Source organism: Drosophila bipectinata, chromosome 2L (assembly GCF_030179905.1).
Source record: "Drosophila bipectinata strain 14024-0381.07 chromosome 2L, DbipHiC1v2, whole genome shotgun sequence".
NCBI lineage: Eukaryota > Metazoa > Arthropoda > Insecta > Diptera > Drosophilidae > Drosophila > Drosophila bipectinata.
The window spans coordinates 867570-889344 of record NC_091736.1 but is presented as its reverse complement, the minus strand read 5'-3'; the positions used below and the strand labels follow the sequence as shown (position 1 = coordinate 889344).

General features: G+C 45.8%; 6 protein-coding genes and 2 long non-coding RNA genes across 9 annotated transcripts; 3 read left to right on the top strand and 5 right to left on the bottom strand.

The window, feature by feature from the left end:
• Positions 1-1413: 1413 nt before the first annotated feature.
• Positions 1414-3447, top strand: Patsas (palmitoyltransferase Patsas). The gene is made up of 2 exons (XM_017249797.3): positions 1414-2983; positions 3040-3447. The coding sequence occupies exons 1-2, from the start codon at positions 1505-1507 to the stop codon at positions 3229-3231; spliced, it is 1671 nt and encodes a 556-aa protein (XP_017105286.2). The 5' UTR covers positions 1414-1504; the 3' UTR covers positions 3232-3447.
• A 125-nt stretch (positions 3448-3572) lies between these two features.
• Ced-12 (engulfment and cell motility Ced-12) lies at positions 3573-6529 on the bottom strand. The gene is made up of 4 exons (XM_017250145.3): positions 6307-6529; positions 5005-6018; positions 4407-4952; positions 3573-4342 (listed from the first exon to the last, which is right to left on the bottom strand). The coding sequence occupies exons 1-4, from the start codon at positions 6416-6418 to the stop codon at positions 3843-3845; spliced, it is 2172 nt and encodes a 723-aa protein (XP_017105634.1). The 5' UTR covers positions 6419-6529; the 3' UTR covers positions 3573-3842.
• Positions 6530-6784: 255 nt separating this feature from the next.
• On the bottom strand, positions 6785-7985 carry Mt2 (methyltransferase 2). 2 transcript variants are annotated; one of them, XM_017250147.3, is made up of 2 exons: positions 7793-7985; positions 6785-7741 (listed from the first exon to the last, which is right to left on the bottom strand). In XM_017250147.3, exons 1-2 carry the CDS (start codon positions 7851-7853, stop codon positions 6792-6794), a joined length of 1011 nt encoding a protein of 336 aa, XP_017105636.2. In that variant the 5' UTR covers positions 7854-7985; the 3' UTR covers positions 6785-6791. The 2 variants fall into 2 exon arrangements, with proteins under 2 accessions (XP_017105636.2, XP_070133038.1); XM_070276937.1 differs by having other exon boundaries at positions 6785-7727; positions 7793-7922.
• Positions 7986-8121: 136 nt separating this feature from the next.
• Positions 8122-9470, top strand: LOC108131315 (probable ribosome production factor 1). The gene has a single exon (XM_017250146.3). It carries the CDS (start codon positions 8203-8205, stop codon positions 9379-9381), a length of 1179 nt encoding a protein of 392 aa, XP_017105635.2. The 5' UTR covers positions 8122-8202; the 3' UTR covers positions 9382-9470.
• Positions 9382-10861, bottom strand: Pex19 (peroxin 19). Its single transcript, XM_017250148.3, has 5 exons — positions 10707-10861; positions 10501-10627; positions 10123-10426; positions 9906-10069; positions 9382-9845 (listed from the first exon to the last, which is right to left on the bottom strand). The coding sequence occupies exons 1-5, from the start codon at positions 10753-10755 to the stop codon at positions 9602-9604; spliced, it is 888 nt and encodes a 295-aa protein (XP_017105637.2). The 5' UTR covers positions 10756-10861; the 3' UTR covers positions 9382-9601.
• A 482-nt stretch (positions 10862-11343) lies between these two features.
• LOC138925735 (uncharacterized) lies at positions 11344-17741 on the bottom strand. Its single transcript, XR_011441945.1, has 2 exons — positions 14759-17741; positions 11344-14674 (listed from the first exon to the last, which is right to left on the bottom strand). It is a non-coding gene; the product is annotated as an uncharacterized lncRNA (long non-coding RNA).
• A 414-nt stretch (positions 17742-18155) lies between these two features.
• prd (paired) lies at positions 18156-21253 on the top strand. Its single transcript, XM_017249822.3, has 2 exons — positions 18156-18766; positions 19182-21253. The coding sequence occupies exons 1-2, from the start codon at positions 18700-18702 to the stop codon at positions 20951-20953; spliced, it is 1839 nt and encodes a 612-aa protein (XP_017105311.2). The 5' UTR covers positions 18156-18699; the 3' UTR covers positions 20954-21253.
• LOC138925737 (uncharacterized) lies at positions 21060-21544 on the bottom strand. The gene is made up of 2 exons (XR_011441948.1): positions 21395-21544; positions 21060-21321 (listed from the first exon to the last, which is right to left on the bottom strand). It is a non-coding gene; the product is annotated as an uncharacterized lncRNA (long non-coding RNA).
• Between the last annotated feature and the right edge of the window lie 231 nt (positions 21545-21775).

Below are 21775 nucleotides of genomic sequence, written 5' to 3'. Positions count from 1 at the left end.
GCATCAAAATCCTGAGACAAAATATTTTTGACATTTTTTGTCCATTTTTCCTGATGGGCTCCCTTGAAAATGGGGTTTTCCCCTATAGGGCGCACTGTGATGGCTATATCTTTTCCAATTCTCATCCGATTCTCAAGCGGAATACCTTAATCGATTTCTAGATCGATTCTCCACCATTCTGCATCAAAATCCTGAGACAAAATATTTTTGACATTTTTTGTCCATTTTTCCTGATGGGCTCCCTTGAAAATGGGGTTTCCCCTATAGGGCGCACTGTGATGGCTATATCTTCACCAATTCTCATCCGATTCTCAAGTGGAATACCTTAATCGATTTCTAGATCGATTCTCCACCATTCTGCATCAAAATCCTGAGACAAAATATTTTTGACATTTTTTGTCCATTTTTCCTGATGGGCTCCCTTGAAAATGGGGTTTTCCCCTATAAGGCGCACTGTGATGGCTATATCTTTCCCAATTCTCATCCGATTCTCAAGTGGAATACCTTAATCGATTTCTAGATCGATTCTCCACCATTCTGCATCAAAACCCTGAGACAAAATATTTTTTAGATTTTTTGTCCATTTTTCGTGATGGGTTCCCTTGAAAATGGGGTTTTCCCCTATAGGGTGCACTGTGATGACTATATCTTCCCCAATTCTCATCCGATTCTCAAGTGGAATACCTTAATCGATTTCTAGATCGATTCTCCACCATTCTGCATCAAAATCCTGAGACAAAATATTTTTTAGATTTTTTGTCCATTTTTCGTGATGGGTTCCCTTGAAAATGGGGTTTTCCCCTATAGGGTGCACTGTGATGACTATATCTTCCCCAATTCTCACCCGATTCTCAAGCGGAATACCTTAAACGATTTCTAGATCGATTCTCCACCATTTATTAGACATTTTCTCCATTTTTCGATCCCTTGAAAATGGAGTTTTAATAAAGTTTATTGTACTCAAAAATCGGTGGCTTACGAGTGATTTTTCGCCCAAAAATCGAAAGATTACAGGAAAAGTTATACCCCTAACCGAAAGTTACATTTTTTATTTCATTTATGATATATTTCTAAGTATTTCATACATAAAACTTTTCGCGAAGTTTTCCTTATGTGCAACAAACATCATACAACGGTCAGCTGTTAATGGTTTGGCGCCAAATCGAATTCGAAGTTGGCCCCCTTCCGAGTCCTTTCGAACTCACTATTGATTTTCTCACTGCGCTGACATAATTTCCTTGCCTTCTGGTGCAGTCGTGTTTACCTTGCGTGCTCTCCTCGAAACCTTTTAAAAAGGCTGGATATTTCGCTTTCCAAGAGTCGAATAAAAGCCAACAAGATTGCACACCTACTGGAAAACCCCCTGCATCACGGCAACGGTGGAACGGCGGATCGGCTTGGCGTAGACTTCGAGTTCTACAACGTGGCCTCCAAGGTGCACCCGAGTCCGGGGGCAGCGCGCAGTGTATGGGCGCTGCCCCTGACAGCCTCCTCCTCATGCAACATGGTAGTCGCAGAGGAGGATGGCCACGCCCACGCGGATGAGATTCATCTAGACCATCGGCCGCACTCGCCACCTTTAACGGGCCGTGGAGCTGGTGCTGCAGGCGGAGGTGCTGACGACCACGACAACGTGCTCCTTTTCGAGGGGCTAGATGGAACCACCACCGTAAATTTGGATGACATTTTCGACATCATAAAGAATGGTGAGGTCAGCGAGGTGGAGAATCTAGTGGACAAGTTCGGCATGGAGTGCCTGTCCGCGCGGGATCGCCATGGTTACACACCCGCCCACTGGATAGCTCTCAATGGGAACGTTCAGCTGATGAGGTACCTTATTGAGCGGACAGCTCCTATCGATTTGCCCTGCCTGGGCACCCAGGGTCCGCGACCCATTCATTGGGCATGCAGAAAGGGTCATGCCTCCGTAGTCCAGGTGCTGCTCCAAGCGGGCGTGGCTGTCAATGCAGCTGACTTTAAGGGATTGACGCCACTTCACCTGGCCTGCATGTACGGCAGAACAGCCACCGCTGCCTATCTCCTGGGAATGGGAGCCCTTAACAACCTGACGGATATCAACGGAGACACGGCTCTGCACTGGGCTGCCTATAAGGGACATGCGGACTTGATGCGGCTGCTCATGTACTCGGGAGTGGAACTCCAGAAGACGGACAACTTTGGGTCCACACCCCTGCACCTGGCTTGTCTGTCCGGCAACATGACCTGTGTTCGTCTGTTGTGCGAGAAATCTCAGCTGGATCTGGAGCCGCGGGACAAGAATGGAAAGACTCCTATTATGCTGGCGCAGGCGCATCAGCACCAGGATGTGGTGCGCCTTCTTTACGGCGAGGTGAAGAAGAAGTCCCGATGGATACCCTCGGTTTCGGAGAGCTGGGGCTGGCTTTTCGGAGGTGCCGGCGATTCCAAGGGTCCCCTCTTCCTTTTTCTATTCTCGGTGCTCCTCTGGGGCTATCCGATGTACATGATTCGGGCGATTCCCATTACCTGGAACATATTGAGGCGCTCCCACTACTGCTTTATATACTGGAACGCCGTTATGTGGATCAGTTGGGCTATTGCCAACCGGCGGGATCCCGGATACATACCCCTCAGCTCAGACGCCTACTACCGGGCCATAAAGCAGATTCCGTACTTCGACAAGCTGAAAAAGAGGAACGTTATGTTGACGAGGTTGTGTCATAGTTGTCGATGTCTTCGGCCACTCCGGGCCAAGCACTGTCGCGTGTGCAATCGGTGCGTCTCGTACTTTGACCACCACTGCCCCTTCATCTACAACTGTGTGGGTCTGCGTAACCGGATGTGGTTCTTCCTGTTTGTTCTCTCGGTGGCCGTGAACTGCTCATTTACCATCTACTTTGCCTGCTACTGCGTCATGATCGAGGGCTTTACGCTGCTATACGTCCTGGGATTGATAGAGGCAGTGGTTTTCTGTGGGCTTGGATGGATCCTTACATGCACTTCGGTAAGTTTCTCCTATAATTTGTTTTATTTTTTTTGAAACTATTTATATCTATGCAGATCCTCCATGCCTGTATGAACCTTACCACGAACGAGATGTTCAATTACAAGAGATATTACTATCTGCGAGATAAGCGAGGTCGCTACCAGAATCCCTTCTCGCGAGGACCTATTCTCAATCTTCTGGAGTTCTTTGTATGCTTGCCGGATCGAGGTGATGACAACGATCTGCTGCTGGAGGATAACATTTGATTAAGGATCTAGGATCGAGCCCCTGCTCGCCGGCGAAAGGTGCCCGTGCGTGGATAATGATGTGAGGAGGCAGCCGGAGACCCACTCGGGTAGGCTGCCCGTTTTGTTTTGCTCCCAAAGCTTTCTGCTTACGCGAATGCTTCGAACTGAAGGTCAGCAAGTGCGTTTTTTATCATCTACAATTGCAATCATGATACTAATGCGGAAGAAAAATATCCTTAACATGTGAACCATAAATCAAAACCATTTCCTCCGCACTAGTGTTCAAGTATCGGGTAACCGATCTTATAGCTTTTCCAATTCATTACCCTCTAGCCTTAAATAAGAATACGCTTCTCTCGTTAGTTTTTGTACAAAATTGTTATGTATAAAATGTGTTATTTAATGATCTCTATATTATATACCTAATATAATAATAAATGGTGTAAATGTTCACTAAATGGCTAGGCGAGTGCCCGCTCCAGATTGTTCACTTTGTATGTTTCGGGAATTGCACAAGTAATACTAGCAGAAGATCAGATCGGAGAATATATGTATGTAGTGGGTACACTTTGGCATGTATCTTGGGTGATGGGAGTCTAGAGTGAATCAATGTATAAATTGTTGAATGCTTAGCTCTCAAAGCAGAAGTCATAGTTCTCGGGATCCTCGGGAATGGGTGGTGGATCCTTGCTGATGTCCACACCTTCAGTGTCCAACAAGCGCAGTTTAATTTCCATAGACAAAAGGGTATCAAAGTCTTCGTTCTTTTGTTTGCTGACCATCGGCTGACCTAGTAGGGCATTTATCCCGTCAGTCCAGTAGTTAAAGATACTCTCATCCGGCGCAACAAAGTCCAATGTAGAGTGCTCCATGTTCTCAAAAGTTATGGAAAAGGCCAGATTTACGGCAGACTTTCGTATGCGGGTCTCCTTCATGTGAGGACACTCCTTGCCCTCGAGCAGCTGCTTAATTTCGCTGATGGGCAACTTTTTGGGTAAATCCTCCAAGGTGGGTATGTTCTTCTCGTCACATTCACCATAGTGGATAACCTTGTGGTTGGGAGAAAGACGTGCATACCAAAATTTGTCCTTCGTTCGGGTTCCACGAGAATACTTGGCGAAACGGGTCCCTAAAACACAAAAATGTTAGATGTGAGCATCAGAAACACAGGGATTTTATGTGAATCGGATTACCTTCCACTAAAAACGACAAACGCTGTTGTTTAATCAAATCCAGAATATGGGGCGAAATTTTCTCTTTAAGCCTGACAATTGCTGAGGCTGTGGAGTCGCACTCCTCCTTGGATGTGCGTTCCTGCTGACGGAGTGCCGTAATCTGCTGGTACGTAAGCAAACTTATTTTATTCCGGAAGTCCTCAAGACTCTCTGGCCTGCATTTGAGGGTGCGCTGGATCTGCTCTCGCACCACGCTGAATGTAGTGGAAAAATCTTCGGCAGTGGCACGCATATCGGACCAAGTGCGATTCAGAGTGATTACGCAAATGCAGAAGAACTCCTCAAAGGGGTGGTCACGAGTGAAAAACATGGGCTGGAAGTCACCGGACTGTTCAGCAGGTGGTTCGCCGATGCGCAAGATGTCACACAGCACCTTCACCAACTCGATGGAGGTCCGACCAAACGGACACTCGTGCTCATCGGCGCGATTGTCCCGAAATATCTTCATGTATTGCGGCGTGTAATTGCGAGCAAAATAAACCATACAATCCAAAGCCAGAACGCCTAAAATATAGTCGTTTAAACTAAATGCAGTATAAAGCATTGATTTTCTTACCTGGAGGCGTTTCCATAAAGTCCTGTGCCGGATTGATGTCACATTTAAAGCCGAGCTTCTTGTAATGCTGCGAAAAGTTGACGTTGCCAGCTCCAGAGCCGCCGCCACGTCGAACATGTTCGTCGTTGGGGTTTTGGGAATTAGTCTCGTCAAAAGCGATGCGCCGCAACTCCTTGATCTTCTCGTGGGCATCCTGGTCCTGGGCATTCATTTTAGTACGCATTCGCTTCTCCAGTAAGCCAAGTGTCAGAGTCTGCAAAACGTAAAGCTGGTGGGTCATTTCGGTACCCAAACCATTCCCAGAATGGTTGAGAGCGTGACGGAACTGCTTGGCACTAATGGTGTGCGCAATCGTCCTGCGTCGCGATTCGTCAGCTTTCAAAAAGAGCGCATTCAACAGGGCAATAGCGTTCTGGCGCATCACGGGCGAATTGACCTCTTGCAGAAGACGCAGGATGTCTTGAAGTTTAATGTCCTCTGCTACCAGGACATGCTTGCTGCTACACTGGACTATGTTTTCCAGGTTGGATAGGGCGCTCTCTCCACAGCTGGTTGGATACTTCTGGAAATTGCGAACTATTTCGATGTTTCTGGCCACAAAAGAGTTTTCAGGCACCTCCCAGGATACAGTGCCGTGTTCCATTAGCTCTACAAAGCTTGACAGGCTGTACTTGAGTATCTCCTCATTGGTTTGGTTCACGTCCTCGATCATTTTGATAAGAGTGTCCAGGCCCTTTTCCTTTATAAACTCCAACGCGAAGGTGTGGTCCATGCTCAGCGGGGTGAGCTCTTTGAGAACCTGAACTTTGTCCTGGGGGCTGCCATTCAAAAGTGTTTCCATCGTGTCGCTGGCGGTCTTTGAAGGAGAATACTGCAGGCGGAGAACGGAGCCATTCTTGATCTCATTCCGGTTCTTTTCGGTTACGTACTTCTGGTTGTTGGACTCGCAGAACTGCAGGGCGTAGTTTTGGTGATCGCTAATTCCCCAGCCACTACAGATATCCTGGATTTTACCTATAACAGAAACAAAGATAAGTAGGCAATAAAAATCGACTTCCTGCCGACATGAGCGTGCTGCATTCTAATGAGTGTGTCGGCTCTACGCTGACATCACGATGAAACAAAGGGCGTTGGTTTTAAGGCCCCCATGTTTCGTTATGAAATTTAAGAATACCCTTATGAATCAGTTTTTACACCCTGTTTGGAGTAACTAGAGTCTCCATTCAATTGGTTTTTCATTGTTTATAAGAGGTATTCTTCGAAATATGTAACTATTTTGGTTTCTTGTGTTTGTTTACTTACTTGCTAAAGGATGCCTTTGATCCAAGTTTATCAACTGCGCCATGTGGTTCTCCCGCTCCACGGCTATCTTCACAATGTGTGAATCCTTCACCGTTGTCTTTTTGGGAATCATTTTGGCACCTTTTCACCGCCGAACACTAGGAATATTATTGTTTTTATTTTCTCGTAAACTAATAGAGGTGCCGAGACGTCGATGGAAACATCGATGCATCGATGAGTCGATACCGCAGCGCCATCGGTGGGACAAATTGGAAGCTGAAGATAGGCAAATTGTGAATGGTCACACCACTACCGTTCTACCTCCAGAAATTGTCTAACAAAGTTAGACTTTTCCTTAAGAAAACTATAATAAAAGCTATCTTTAATTTAAATTATAATCTTACCTTTAAACTAACAATTATAAAACAAGTAACGGCCCCTTGGAAGTATAACTTCCTTCCCCCAATGGCGCCAAAATATTTTGCATTTGAAATTAACGAAAAATTTTATTTTAAAATGGTGGTTAACAATTTTATTAATTCACCTACTACTTTAACATTAATGCTGTTCCCAAGCAGGCGATACTTCTGCCGATTCGTTGTCTCGTCCGGAAAAGTGAATTCCTCAGGAAAACTCATCAGCCTTGCAACCTCCCGCGGCGTAAAATACCGTAATTTTATTTGGTGAAGCAAATCCAATCGGACTTCCAAATCTTCCGTTTCCTCCAGCAATTTAAATATTCTATGCGATTCCTCTTCCGAAAGTGGAGTGTATGCCGACCCTGTACCTTCAGTGTAATGGGTGTAACCCTTTGTAAAGCACATTGATCTGCTTTGTGTGGGGTGAATTATATCCATGACCAGAACTCTTTTAGTTAAAACATCATTTGGGACGAGGAACTCCGACCCTACATGAGGTTCTATTATTTCTCCGATTTTCGTAGAAGCTTGCCCATCTTCATTAAACCCAGGGAAATCTTCCCAGATTTTTCCACCAGGAAATAAAAAATCTTGGTGCTTGCGAGCGATGCAGTAGTACCGGTGTCGGGTATTGGGGACGTTAAATTGGGTGGGTGTTAATATGAACTCTCTCCAATAGAACTCCGCCTTTTCCAAGGCTTCCACAAACTGATTTCTTGCCTGGGAGCACTCGAATCCCTTGACATTCTCCATGAGAATGTACTGTAGGGATTTGCACTCCGGAATAAGCCCACAAAGGTGAGTGAGTGCGTCAGACCGCCTGTCCTCAGTGTCCTTTTGCAATCCCTGACGCGTGTGTGGTTGGCACGGTGGCGACATTAAAATCATATTGGCGTTTAGTTTCGTGACTTCCTTTTCGCTGAGGCTTTGAATATTTCGCGTTTTAACGGTCTTAAGACCAAAATTGTGCGCATAGACGGCATTGGCCACCGTGTTTACATCCATGGCGCCTACAACTTCGCCCTGAAGTTGTGCATCTGCCAAATAATGCATTTTATTATTATTAAGATTGTAAGGTTTTCACTTACATTTGAACGCATAATGCATTCCACCGATACCGCTGAATAACTCCAGAACGCGAAGACCCATCTCGCATGCGTTTGTTTACATATGATTATTGTTTACCACGAGTTCGGTAAGACCATGGAGGGACTACTCAGAAATACCGGGTTATTTTCAAATTCGTCTTTGTATTATTAAGGATTTTAGAACACATTGACCCTAGAAACTGTGTTGAATTGTAATGTAAATTATACTTTAGAAATATTAATTGAAACCTTAAATGAATAGGAACTTTATTTTCGAAATTTAAATGTATTTCTTTTCCAACACTAGTCGTTGAGCAGGTGTCTGCGCGCCCGGCGACTGTCAAGTAGTAGAAGAAGAATATCAACACGTGCCGCTTAAGCAAACCATTTTCCTTCTGATCTTTATAAAAATGGTTAAAAATAAGCGAAAACAAGCAGCCCAGCCTGTGGAGGAGGATTCTGACAGCGACTCCAGCTTCGCCGAGGATGAGCCCGAGGACGTGGCAATTCCAAGCGATGATTCAGACAGCGATAATGAAGTTGAGGCAGACTCGTCCAAGAAGAAGTTGCCGAAGAAGTCTGAAGATGCTGGTGCACATGACGAAGAAGACGAGGATGAGGATGGAGACGAGGACGACGAGGAGGAGGATGACGAGGACGATGAAGATGATAAGGAGCCCCGCATACCGGTGCTTAATCCCCTTAGTTTGATGCGCAACAAGGAGCAGCGCATGGCGCTCTTCAAAAAAATGAAGAAGGAGAAGCACAAGAAAAAGATGCAGGAGCGGCGAGCCAGACGAAAGGCGGGTGTTCCGGCCAACCCTGGTCACACAATCGAAAGTCTGCGCGAGAAAGATCAAACGGAGGTGTCAAATCTCAACGACTCAGACAACGAAGAGTTGCAAAAAGAGCTGGAACTGGACGACTTTAGCTCTTATTTTGAGCGTTCCTACGAGCCCAAGGTTTTGATAACCTTTGCAGACAATCCAGTTACTAAGACGCGAAAATTTGGCTTGGAACTCTCGCGCATATTCCCCAACGCCCTGGTTAAAATCAGAAACAAGTCGTCTGTAAAGAAGATTTGCAAGAGCGCCGAACGTGAGCAGTTCACCGATGTGGTGATCATAAACGAAGATCGCAGAAAGCCTAACGGACTGCTGGTCATCCACTTGCCCAGTGGCCCGACTGCCCATTTTAAGGTTTCCAATGTAACGCTGACATCTGATATTAAGCGTGATCACAAGGAGATTACCAAGCACAGGCCAGAGGTGATACTAACAAACTTTACAACCCGCCTGGGTCTCACCGTGGGGCGAATGCTGGGCGCCTTATTCCACCATGATCCAGAGTTTCGCGGACGCAGGGCGGTTACGTTCCACAACCAGCGTGATTACATATTCTTCCGGCACCATCGCTATGAATTTTCCAAAGAAGGCAAGCGCGTAAAGCTGCGCGAACTAGGCCCCAGATTCACGCTCAAGCTGCGTTCCCTGCAAGAGGGTACCTTCGACAGTAAGACGGGAGACTACGCCTGGATCATCTCTAATAAGCGCCACTCGATGGAGTCGCGTCGACGATTCTTCTTGTAGTTCTATTTCGCTGTCGATTCTTTGTATTTAGTTATAGAAAAATAAAATAAACCAACTGATAATACAATTTTTTGGTTAAAGAGACGTAACCCTTAACGACCGCCACATTGTTTTGTCGGGGATTAAAGTAAAATAAAAATTCCTTATCCTAAATGTGCAACACTCAACAGTTAACCAATTGGCACACCACGAGACGACTGTGTTCCGCCAGCGACAACGACTACATGGTGGGGCATTGCGGATTCGGACCGGCAGCCAAGCCGCCGGCAGTGGGGTCCCCGAACGGCAGGTCGCCGCCCGTCTCAGCCAGAATTTCTGGTGGCGGCTGGCCGTAATCCTGCAGTTTGCGCATGTCGTCCAGCACAACGCGGAACTTCTCCCTCTTGGTGGCCGCTGAATCTTCGGGCTTTTCGCTCTGTAAATGCCCCTCAATCACCTTGTAGAGTTCTAATTGCTTCTGGTATCTGTAAAGATTAAATATTTAAGTCGTAATATTTAACTGCGTAAGTCGTGTTTCAATGTACCTCTCCTTGTCCTCGGCCGACAGCTTGGCGTCATTTTCTTCTAGGTACTTGGGGTACTTTTCCAGCAGTTCCTTGATGCTTGGCAACAGGATTTCAGCGGAGAGTAGGCTTTGCATCATTCCCTCCATGAAGGGAAGGAACATGTTACCATCGGCCTCACCAGTCTGTGGGAAAAACATGAATCAGGGCTACTAAGAAGCTCAAACTGGACACTTACGCCGTCTAGATTCAGCGAGCCGAACATGCTGGCTATGTCGTTTTCGGAAGCCGGTGCCGACAGGTTCTCGGAACCTTCCTGCAGACCCTTGAGTGCCTGCGAAATGCTGTCGGAGTACTTGGACACGTCCTCATCGTTGGCTGAGTTCTCGCCACTAAGAGTAAGGGCGGCCGCCTCAGCCATTTTCTTGAATCCAGCCATAATCTGGTCTGGATCTTGAGGCAGTGGAGGAATATCCCCGGTGGGTGTGTTCGGCCCACCAAACAACGTGTTCATACGATCGGCCAGTACCTTGGCCTGCTCACTGCAAAGCAAATGGGCGAGATCGGAATACAAAGTTCAATTGGTGAAAATATGGGCCCATTTACTATGACTCACACGAAAAATGCATCTGGATCTTCTGAACCGTCGGCACCATCTTCAGCAGCCGCATCTGTGGCCTTGGATTTGTCCTTGTCCCCCTTGTCACCACCGCCACCGGATTTGTCGAAATCCTGCAGAGCACCTGTAAAGGGTTGCAAGGAATTTGGGTATTATGTTGCCTTGGTAGTAATTTCATTAAAGATAGTTCTGCTTGTACTCACTGTCTAGCAGGTCGTTTAATTCATCTCCATTTTGCTTTTCCTCAGACATTGTGTAATTGCGGGGACCCTTTTCTGATTTGCACCTTATTGTGCAGTGTTGCCAGATGGCCGATTCTGATATCCGCCCTCTCAGCCCGAAAACCCACTAAAAAATCCTACAAATAATAAATAACAGGCCAGAACTTATAAAAAGATTTTTGGCGACTTTTTTTTATTTATATTTATTGGAATTTCAATGCTCATGGTCATAGAAACTAGTTAAAAAATTATTGTTTTCAGATATTCCCTACTAACGGTCACATTAGGCCATTTTGTCGACAGTGTTGTCAAATGCGATAAAATGCAGTTACTAACGGATATTTAAATTTTTAAAGAAAACTTTTAAGATTATATATATTTTTTTAATTTGTGAGTGTTTGGGAGATTTTTTTAAATGCTTTATTTAAAAATTCAAAAACATAAAATTTTTGTAACACATTATCTCTGACTACGTTTTTAAAAACGGTTTACTTCAAGACCATTTGAATTCGTTTGACTAAGTACGGTCTAAACGGTCTAAAACAACAAAGAACAGAAAAAAATAAAGTTTTAAAATCTTAGATTTAAGCTAGCAAACAGTTGTTATAAATTGTCAAAATTGTTTAATAATTAAAAAAACTTTATCCGTTTTATTGTTGATTAATATTACTATGCTACTTTATTATTACACCAAAGAATAAATATTTTATTTAAAATAGCCAAATTACATTTAGCACTCAAAATATTCCGCTAAGGCGACAAAGAGAAACAATCCAAGGACATTATCCGAAGATTATCTAAAATAATCACCCAAAATATTTACGGTTCTTCTGCGAAACACACAGAGTCCTCGGTGTTGACCGTGCACCTTGCTGTGCGTGGACGGAGATCGGCGACCAAACTGCGACCAGAACCCAAACCGCATATAGTGAGTAGGAACTGGTGAGGGGTCCGGATCGCAAATCTGCCAAGGTCGCGGCGCGACGCTGATGCGCGACCAATTCGGAAACCAAAACGTCACACCCATGCCCAGGACATATGGATTTTGCAGTAGGGAGTCCAATATTCTCAACCATTCCTCAAGGTCATCTACTCGGAGGAACCCCGCTTAGTTTTTCGATTCCTCTCATATGGTCAATTGGCTGTTGGGTTGGCTGTTTTTCAACTTTAACCGCACGGTTTACCAAAAGAGCAAGACGAATCTTCAATTTGGTACGCCCACGCAGTGAAGTATTGTGGTAAATTTGTGTGTTTTCTCTTCCATTCTCTTCTTTCTGCCCCATTTGGGGCGGAGTTTTTGAGGAGTCTTAGTGCTGCGGGTTCCGTTCCCTGAATGTGCCCAGCATGGGCGGAGCTTAGTCTGAAATAATGCATAATTTTGTGTTTTATTTGCGGCTTAGGGTGGGACAAACCATTGGAAACTTCTGCCATTGTTAAGTATGGATATTACAGTTTTTATGGGGTGTAATCCATTTTTCTGAAACAATTTCTGTTAAATTATCTTCTATTTTTTTTTTTTCTTGTTTAAACTATAAAATATTTACCTTTTATTTTATGGCCCTTTCGTGTGGGAAATTATGCATTCCTAAAGAAGGCTTTCTTCTTTCATAGAACCTAACCCATTTCCTGACAAATGTAGAACAGTTTTTGCTGAAATTGCAAGTTTCTGAGAACCTAAAGGATTCAAAAAGTCAAAACGGCCAAGTCAAGTCAACCGAGAAGTCAAAACAAAAGTCGAAAAAGTAAAAACCCTCTTGCTGGCCAAAACAATGACTTTGGTCCACACTCACACCCGATCCCAATAAACCAAGTCCCGCTCTTTTTTGACATAATTTTTAATGCCCAAACTATTTGTCATAAAGTGTTTTATTCGGGAATAATCGGTTGTCGGTGCTCGAGGCTTACCTGAACCTACAGCCCACGCACGCTACTCTTCCTTGGAAGGAACTCAGGATCTGAGCTGTCATAAAATAACCATCAGTATCCTATTTCCTCTTTGCGCACACACATTTTTTTTTTGGGAATATTGTGCATATCCCACCCATATATTGGCTGCGATTTCACGGTCGCTGATCGCGGTGTTTTATTTTTTCGATTTTCAACATCCTTACCGGGAAGGAGGCGCGATTTTATGATCCACTGATCGTCAGATAATGGACTTGGCGATTGTTTATTTATGGCAATGATTGCGGTTTTATATATGAGTCTTTCCCAAGTCATAGGCTTGGAAATATAACTACACTGGACATATCCAGGACCCATAGGTCATACTGCGAGATGGTCAATTTATAATACTGATCATAAAATATGTATATTAATTGTAATCGGCATTAATTTTATTTTACAGCAAATACAAAACTACAATTTCTTAAAGCCAGTCTGGTCAGGATCGTGTAATGTTAACCGCTGTCTTTTGATATTCGTGCCGTGATAATTGCGATTACAGAGCCCGCTGTTTTTCCAGGAAAACTCTCTGCTTTCCTTTGAAATATAAAAGCCAACATCTTTCAGCTTTCCACCAGATACGACACCCACTTCCATCCAACATTGCGCAATGGAGCGAGATCTTCATGCTCTGACACCCATCGCCCTCCATCAAAGTGCTCATGCAAATGAGCCCTTGCGTCTGTCATACATTTTCTTCGGAGGCAGGAGGGGCTGGTGGCAGGGTCGTCTGCTCCAGATGATGTGGGCGGGGGCTGGTGGTGGCTGCCCCTGGTCGCTGTTATGTTTGATTAAGCGGAAATTAAGTGTGCGTTTCGGTTGCAGCCTCCCATGCTTGATTTTTTTTTATCATGCCCCACTGCTGCACTTATTTTTTATGTTTCGAAATCAACTTCTGTTCATTTTTATTGGGAGTGTTTTTTTACTTAAATAGTAATAAAAAAAATATAGTTTAAGATCACTTTTTTTAGAGGTAATCAAAGGAAACTTCCAAGCCCATCACCGCTTTCCCTTTGGCTTCCCAGCCTAATGTATAAATAATAACAGACTCTGGAAATTAGTTTCCATTTGCAATGCATTTTCTAAAACAAATCAAGGAAAACGCAGTCTGGGCTCAGTGATTAATGAAACAATTGAATAATTTTATTTAAATTCGCATATATCCGATGCGATCCGTGGCTAATTCACAAACGCCGCCGAAGATCCCCAAACGCAGAATCCAACAAAGCAATCGAGACCCGGGAGATGTGAGAAAAACGCCACCTACTTTGTGGACTTAACCATTTACGAATCTATGTATATGTATTTCCCATAAAACTAATGATGTGCGATCCACGATCGATGCTGATCGGCTACAAAGCAGAGCAATTACAAATCGGAGAACTGGAGAACAGGTTGTTGGCTGATGGATGGAGGCGGAGTGAAATGTGTTCCGTGGAGGGACAAGGAGCTGGAGCTGGAACCCAAGCAGAAGCTGGAAGCTGTAGATGGCAGCAGCGCACCAGAGCACCGACCGAGTCGGACTGGAAAACATATTAATCTTGTTGACGTCGCGGCCTCGTCACTTTCTTCGCAGGTTGAGGGCTATGGTCTGAGGGCTCTGGGGTATGGGCCCTGGGCCCAGGTGTTTGATCTCGACCTGATGCTGTTGATCTGGTGAATCTGTTGGACAACGATGGGTTGCGCCTACCTCTGCGCCTTCTGTTTAAATGATCAATTTGTTGGCCTCTGTCTCAGATGTGTGCCGACAGCGTTTAGCAGTCGATTGGATTGTATTGGATTGGATGGGATTGTTTTGTGATGTTTTGTTTTGTTGTGGCCCGGGCTAATGAGTTTCTCGAAAGTGGGTGTATGTGGCAGGGGATCCCCTTTAGCCCTCAGGACTTGTTCCTCCTTGGCCCTGCAGCCAAAGCCCTAAGTAGTTGCTGAAAACAGTTTCCGACCAGACCAGACGACGTCTATGACTATTTTCCAGGTTATTTCTTAAGGTTATAATATTTTGAAATCTATAAATATATTATGTTTAATATTCAACCTCATTTCAAGTCAAGAAAAACTATTTTTTATCCAGAGTTTTCCACATGCAGTACCTTTCCTCAGAGCATAACGAATGTCATGTGGTCGGGGTGCCAAAACCAACGGATTGTAGGCAGAGGTCTCTGGCAGGAGGCCGGAGGAGTGTCCCAAGATCGCATCGACCCACATGAAAGATGCTAATTTGCAGACAAAGACAGTTCCGCAGAAGCCCAGCCACCTCGCGACCCACAAACAACTAATGCCTTCAATTAGCCCGTCTAAACTGCTACCAACTTGCACTGCTCTTGGCCGGGGCAAGGGTTAATCGCATTCGCCGTGGTGCTGATCGCCGCCCGAAGTACGGGAAAGGCCCTTTCAGCTTTCCGCCCCCTTTTACGGTGGGCGTGGGCTGTGTTAAGCCGCAGTATATTTCTTCATATTTTTTGTTGCAGTGCTACCTGGGATTTCTTGGCACATCCCATCCAGCGGCCATGGAAAATCGTTTACAAATGTTGATCAATAAAACGTTCGACTGTAATGCGATTATCCGCTATAATCGTGCGATCAACACTCGAGAATTTTTCCAAAATATTTGAAAAAGTCAACTGTCGATCGCCGGGATCCAGGACCGGCAGGATGGTCGGATCGACAGAATCCTGGCGGATCGGTTCCTTAAGCTGGTGCGACTTTCTCTCTAATCTCGCATTTTGCCGCTGTTTGTTTGCATGCTTTAGCGGGGATTTCATTTTACGATCACTCCGGAGTCCGTAGAATACTCGCCTTGAGTATTCCAGGTTGGGCTGGGCCGTGACCAGGGGGCAGCTCCAGACCATACTGGAAGTCGTATTTACCCAAAGTTACTGCGGATTAACCAGAAAGTCAATCGCCGCCTGCTTGTCTGGTTCGGGAGTGGAAATATTTGGGGATTAGCAAACAAGTAGGGGATTAACCGAATGCTTTAAAATTGTATTTTAATTGTTGGCTTAACTTAAAAGAAAAAGTAAACTATATTTTTGTATACATATACAATACATGTTTTTAATTTAAACCTCAGACCCCATTTACCTAAAAAATTACCAATTTTCTTCTAAATTAAGCTGAAAAGGTAAAACACCACAAGTTATGATACTTTTAGGCATGCTTGGCCATGGTATGTTAGAGGATCCTTTCTGTTTTTCCTAATTTCTAGAAATCATGCCCCTAAATAGTTCATTATCTAAGCATCCCCGTGGAGAGTTCTGGGTGCGATCAGCCTTCTGTGGGCTGTCGACATGGAAATTCGTTGCACAGCCACAGCATCTCCCACACATCCACACAACGGGGCAAAGGCAATAGAAACAGCCACCTCACGGGACTGATAAAGACATTAGTTGCAGGGAACGTGAAACAATCAAGGCCGTTCCAATGTGTGACAACAGACCACATTACGTCCGGCCAGAGCGAATCGATTGCCAAACAGCAGTGAAAAGTGCTTTTCAGCAGTGAAAAGTGGAAAAAATACAGTTGGAATGCAGATCGAGAGTATGCTCGACTAGGACATACCTACTAGGTATTACCTAGTAGCAGGATATTATAGGCTTTAAGGCAGGGAATGGGTAGATTGGTCATAGAGGCCATCTTCTTGGAAGAAATAGATTATAGATTATAGATTATTAGAAATAGAATATTATCAGTAGAACCTCAAGAACAGAATATGACTATGGTAAACAAAATCTATTTAAAGGACTCTTCGATTATATATTAATTTTTCTCAACTTATAGCACCTTTAGTTTCTATAATGCTTTACATCAGCTCCGATCCAAGTGCTTTCGCAGGTACCAAGTATCCAGGATACGCTGGCGAAAGTTGACGATCACGAGGATGATTTTCATTCATAGCACCCTGGGTGGCATCATAAAAAGTCTCTTAGCATCCTTATTCATTGCACGGATGTGTCTTCTTTTCCCGCTGGTCGATTCGTGGAAATGCGATCGAAGCTGACTCGAAGTGTTTATGGCACATCCTGCCACCTACTGTTTCCTGCATTTTAGCCAGTTCCTTTCTCTTCCCTCCAAGACAGGACATTTTCGAGCGTTGATAGCGCGAAATTAGCGTTATATGAGTTGCCTTTTCAGAGGGCATTGTTTCGCTAAATTGAGAAATCAATGAGGATCGATTTGTGTGAAAAATCCAATCCAATCGAAGAGGCGCCTTGCTCTTAAAATGGATACGCAATCTCAAAATATTTGTCAATATAGTGTCCAGTTATATCGTTTCGTAAATCAAGGTTATAGCTTCAAGGTCATCGTGCTGATGTTTGCTATCCTGCCAGGCGCAAATGGCTGGACTCCTCACTGGGCGCTCACTGGTAATCCCTAGTAGAACTTCCCCCGTTGGGTTTGCTTAACCCAAAATTCACCGAGCAGTAGAAACCCAAGACCTTTGTTGGTTTGCGGCCTCCGTTGTCCTTGATATGGATCGGGGATCTAAGCCAGAGGATGCGCATTGGTCACGTCTCTCTGGGCCAATTTCCGCGCTGGCGTTTCCACCGGAGACCATCATTAATTTAACCATCTTGGCGCTCTCTATTGTTCCCCGGGTTTTCTGGTTCTCCCGCTCAACGCTTTCTTTTCCAGCGGCTTTATTTAACTTCTTTTTTATTTTTTTTTTTGGTATTTTGGTGAGTTTCTGTTGCGTGAAATTCCATAATTAATCAACCTCATGCGGAGCCCGAAGAATAGGGCCATCACCTCGAGTACCGAAGCATAATGGTTACGACAAAGCGTGACAAGGATATGGTTATGGTTAGGATGTGTCAAGCCCTAACTATTAAATTTTTATACTTTTGCTTCTATACCACATTTTGAAAACTATTTTTTAAAATATTCAAAGAAGTTATATAGGAAAATCGTGTTTTTTAAAAGTGCTTTTGAAGGTACTATCAAGGAATATCTTTCAGGGCTTTTCAATACATTATATCATATATCTTTCAATATCTTTTTATTAAAATGAGTCGTTAAATGTTCCTCCTTATAAACTTCTAGATATATCATGTCTTAAATTTCGATCACAAATTTTTAAAAGACTTACAAACTTTGGCGATGACTTCCAATTCCAATTTAAAACTGTTGGAAATTGGACTGCCCTCGTTCGTTTATAAATTAAGAGCCATAATGAGGTATCAATAAAGGATATATTACGCTTGTAAAGTGTTAAATGCGTACTCGATTGCATTATGCCTACCACTTAGTTTATAATTTCATTTCCGGACGCAAGTGGAACCCCCAAAAGTCTTCTGGAATGTAGGATCCGTAAATTTTTTTAAGACTTACGACTTTAATTAGGTTACAATTAAAGGATAATATAATTAACATTATTACTGCCCTTAAAACCCTAAAGGTAACCCGGTTCCGGAAACTCCAGGACTGGCATTGCATGTCAAGGACCCTCTGGAGCACTCCCCCTCTTTCTTTCTGGCTGTACCCCACTTCCATTTCTCCCACTCTAGCACTCTCATTCTACAGCCGAGACGCCCCCCGGTGAAGAGCGAGACGGGTGCTGAGTATGGCGCAAGATCTGCCGACGAGCGCGAGCGAGAGGCAGTCGCTCGGAGCTCTGGGATTGGTCCGCGTGGAGGTTACCTGCCAAGTGGCCAAGGTGGCAGTGGGATATGGCCGACGTCTGGGCCGCGGCTTCACAGAAAGGCAACGATCTTGGCCCGTACTTGTTTGGTGAAGTCAGTCAGGCACAGACAGCGCAACGAGCCACACCGCATCTCGTCTTCGTCTTCGCCTCTTTGCCTTTTTCAAGATTCGTGTCTTTCGATTCCGAGATACTTAAAAATATATATCACAAATAATTAAAAAAATTCAGTTTAGCCACACCTTGCTAACGTCTATTTATGACTTTGATAAAGTGCCCGATACTTGGTTTATTTTAAAGTGACAAAAAGTGAAATTCATAACCAAAAGCACCATTGAGTCGCCGCCGGTTTCGAACCGGGTCCTCACTACCGATCTTGGAGCTCCAGAAACTATGACCGTCACCGCTTTTGCTGCAGCCATGCACAGACCCTTCTTCAATGGATATTCCACAATGCAAGGTGAGTTCCAAACCCAAAAAACTGATCCCACCAGACATTACTATAAAAACTACTTGATTTCTTAATATTCTCAAATCAATAAAATGTCCAAAGTTTTTTGAAATCATCCTTACTTTTCTGAGTCCCTGTTACCTCTTACTCTCCTTAAAGATCTTATTCAGTAAACAAAATCCTTGAAATCTTTCCCATACTATTCCCTATATCTCTGAAACACCTCAGTCTAAGGTACAAGGTCGTCGGCGACTCTCTAATGGCCATTAGCTGCTCGACGGGAGAGTCGCGCGCCTCTGACCTTCGACATCTTCCCGGGAAGTCAACAGCAGAGGTGTCGTAAATCAAGTGACACGCGCTTCCCGCTACCTAGCAAATTGGAAAAGCCTCTAAACATTCCTTTTCCCATTTTTCCATTTTCCAGACATGAACAGCGGCCAGGGACGCGTCAATCAACTGGGTGGAGTTTTCATCAACGGTCGTCCACTTCCCAACAACATCCGCCTGAAGATCGTCGAGATGGCCGCCGACGGCATCCGGCCCTGCGTCATCTCCCGCCAGCTGCGCGTCTCCCACGGATGCGTCTCCAAGATCCTGAACCGCTACCAGGAAACCGGATCCATTCGTCCAGGTGTGATTGGTGGCTCCAAGCCGAGAATCGCCACACCAGAGATCGAGAATAGAATCGAAGACTACAAGCGCACCAACCCGGGCATGTTTTCCTGGGAGATCCGTGAGAAGCTTATCCGCGAGGGTGTCTGCGATCGGAGCACAGCTCCCTCTGTCTCCGCCATTTCACGCCTGGTGCGTGGTCGTGATGCTCCTCTGGAAAATGAGCAGTCCTCCGGATCGGGATCCCCATCAGGACCTACTAAGACTTCTGCCAGCTCTTGCGGCTCGGATGCCTCCGGCGGCGGTCATCACAACAACAAACCCTCTGACGAGGACATCTCCGATTGCGAAAGTGAGCCAGGAATCGCCCTGAAGAGGAAGCAACGCCGCTGCAGGACCACCTTCTCTGCCGCCCAACTGGATGAGCTGGAGCGGGCCTTTGAGCGGACCCAGTACCCGGACATCTACACTCGCGAAGAGCTGGCCCAGCGCACCAATCTCACCGAGGCACGCATCCAGGTGTGGTTCAGCAACCGTCGGGCTCGTCTCCGTAAGCAGAACACTTCGGTCTCGGCTCCTGGCAGCCATGTTTCCACCTCCAGCGCCTTGCCGAGCGTTGTGTCCAGTGTGTCGAGCATGGCGCCACTCGCCATGATGCCTGCTCTGGACGCCGCCAGTGTCTATCAACAGCAGTACGACTTCTACGGCAGTGCCGCTACCGTCTCCGTTGCCGCTCCTCCAGCAGCTCCTATGGCCAGCAGCAGCAGCAATCTCTCGCCGGAACTGGCCACCACACCGCCGCACCACCATCAGTTCTACACTCCCAACGGAGGCAGCAGCGCCGGCTACATAATTCCCGGAGAGACGGGCAACACCACTCCCACCGGCAACATTATCGTGTCCAGCTACGAAACCCAATTGGGATCCGTCTACGGCACCGAATCGGAAGTCCACCAGTCAATGCCTCGCAACGAGAGCCCCAACGAGTCGGTGTCCTCCGGATTCGGCCAGCTGCCGCCCACACCCAACAGTCTGTCAGCCGTCGGTGGAGGCCTGTCCTCCTCTGGGGCGGGAGCTGCTGATCCCTCGCAGTCGTTGGCCAACGCCAGTGCTGGCAGTGAAGAGCTCTCGGCTGCCCTGAAAGTGGAGACCGCCGATTTGGTGGCCAATCAGTCGCAGCTCTACGGCGGCTGGAGTTCCATGCAGCCCCTCAGGCCCAATGCTCCCCTGTCGCCGGAGGATTCGCTGAACTCCACCAGCTCCACCAACCAGGCCCTGGAGATGGCCACAGCCCACCAGATGTTCCATCCCTACCAGCACACGCCGCAATATGCAACTTATCCGTCGGCTCCCAGCCATGCCCATTCGCACCCCCATCACGGACATCCGCATCCACATGCCCCGCATCCGCACGCCCATCCGCATGCTCATCCCCAGTACGCCGGTGCTCATCCCCACTATCCACCGCCCACTTCGTCAACCCACTTCATGCCCCAGAACTTCAATGCTGCCGCCTTTTCGTCGCCCTCGAAGGTCAACTACACAGCGATGCCGCCGCAGCCGTTCTACCACTCCTGGTACTGAGGAGGGATCCCCCGCCTCCACCTACTCCGCAGCAGGAGCAGGTGTCACCATATCCTAGAGAGACAAGTCGCCAAAGATGTAAATAGCAGGGGATACAACAGAGAGGGAAGAGACATGAAAATACAATTTATTCACGGGGCAGTATGGACGTTTTCCAAATGGAAAACCTCTAATACACTCGCCTCCCCAAATAGTTCCAATTCGTAGTCATAAGTCTTACTTTATGCTGTTTAGATTTAAGATGTACATCCTAAGTAGCAAGTGCCTTGAAAATAAAGATCTATGCTAATTTATACCGTATTTCAACGTCTTTTGCTTTTGACATCCTGATCCCGCCAGCCTGGCCATTCAGCAGCCTTGACACGCTTCTGTTCGCAGCAGGAATCGGAAAATCCTCGGTGCCATTAGAGCCTTTAAGTAGCTGCTGTGCTTTCCACTAACCTGGCTGGAGATTTCAACAGTCACTGCAGGGGACATTTCCGAGGACTGAGCATCCGTCTCCTCCAGGAACACTCGCTGTGCGGACCAGTTTCCGGAAAAAAAGAAGAGAAACTCTCCTACCCGAAATGGAAACTAACTTATCAGAACTAAGGTCCAACTCCAACCAAGGTGTTAATTGCCCCCTCGATTCCCTCGAACCCGAGTAATTGCTCTCGTTCGGCTTTCGGAATTCAGACTTACCTCAAATTCACACCTCATCCTTGGATCCACCTACGTGTCCGGGCCATGGCAATTAATAAAGTCATTACCCGAACAAGAGGAGGAGAAAATCCATCCTTGAAACCTCACCTCCAGACACAAGTGGCTCAGACAGGGCCAAGG

Bases quoted from the DNA above. Each gene is read 5' to 3' on its own strand.
- Patsas (XM_017249797.3), top strand. From the start codon at position 1,505: ATGGTAGTCGCAGAGGAGGATGGCCACGCCCACGCGGATGAGATTCAT. The intron at 2,984-3,039 runs GTAAGTTTCTCC...ATATCTATGCAG, and splicing joins GGATCCTTACATGCACTTCG to ATCCTCCATGCCTGTATGAA.
- Ced-12 (XM_017250145.3), bottom strand. From the start codon at position 6,418: ATGATTCCCAAAAAGACAACGGTGAAGGATTCACACATTGTGAAGATA. The intron at 4,953-5,004 runs GTAAGAAAATCA...ACTATATTTTAG, and splicing joins CTTTATGGAAACGCCTCCAG to GCGTTCTGGCTTTGGATTGT. The intron at 4,343-4,406 runs GTAATCCGATTC...TTTGTGTTTTAG, and splicing joins TTTGTCGTTTTTAGTGGAAG to GGACCCGTTTCGCCAAGTAT.
- Mt2 (XM_017250147.3), bottom strand. From the start codon at position 7,853: ATGGGTCTTCGCGTTCTGGAGTTATTCAGCGGTATCGGTGGAATGCAT. The intron at 7,742-7,792 runs GTAAGTGAAAAC...ATTATTTGGCAG, and splicing joins AATGCATTATGCGTTCAAAT to ATGCACAACTTCAGGGCGAA.
- LOC108131315 (XM_017250146.3), top strand. From the start codon at position 8,203: ATGGTTAAAAATAAGCGAAAACAAGCAGCCCAGCCTGTGGAGGAGGAT.
- Pex19 (XM_017250148.3), bottom strand. From the start codon at position 10,755: ATGTCTGAGGAAAAGCAAAATGGAGATGAATTAAACGACCTGCTAGAC. The intron at 10,427-10,500 runs GTGAGTCATAGT...TTTGCTTTGCAG, and splicing joins GATCCAGATGCATTTTTCGT to TGAGCAGGCCAAGGTACTGG. The intron at 9,846-9,905 runs GTACATTGAAAC...TAATCTTTACAG, and splicing joins TCGGCCGAGGACAAGGAGAG to ATACCAGAAGCAATTAGAAC.
- prd (XM_017249822.3), top strand. From the start codon at position 18,700: ATGACCGTCACCGCTTTTGCTGCAGCCATGCACAGACCCTTCTTCAAT. The intron at 18,767-19,181 runs GTGAGTTCCAAA...TCCATTTTCCAG, and splicing joins TGGATATTCCACAATGCAAG to ACATGAACAGCGGCCAGGGA.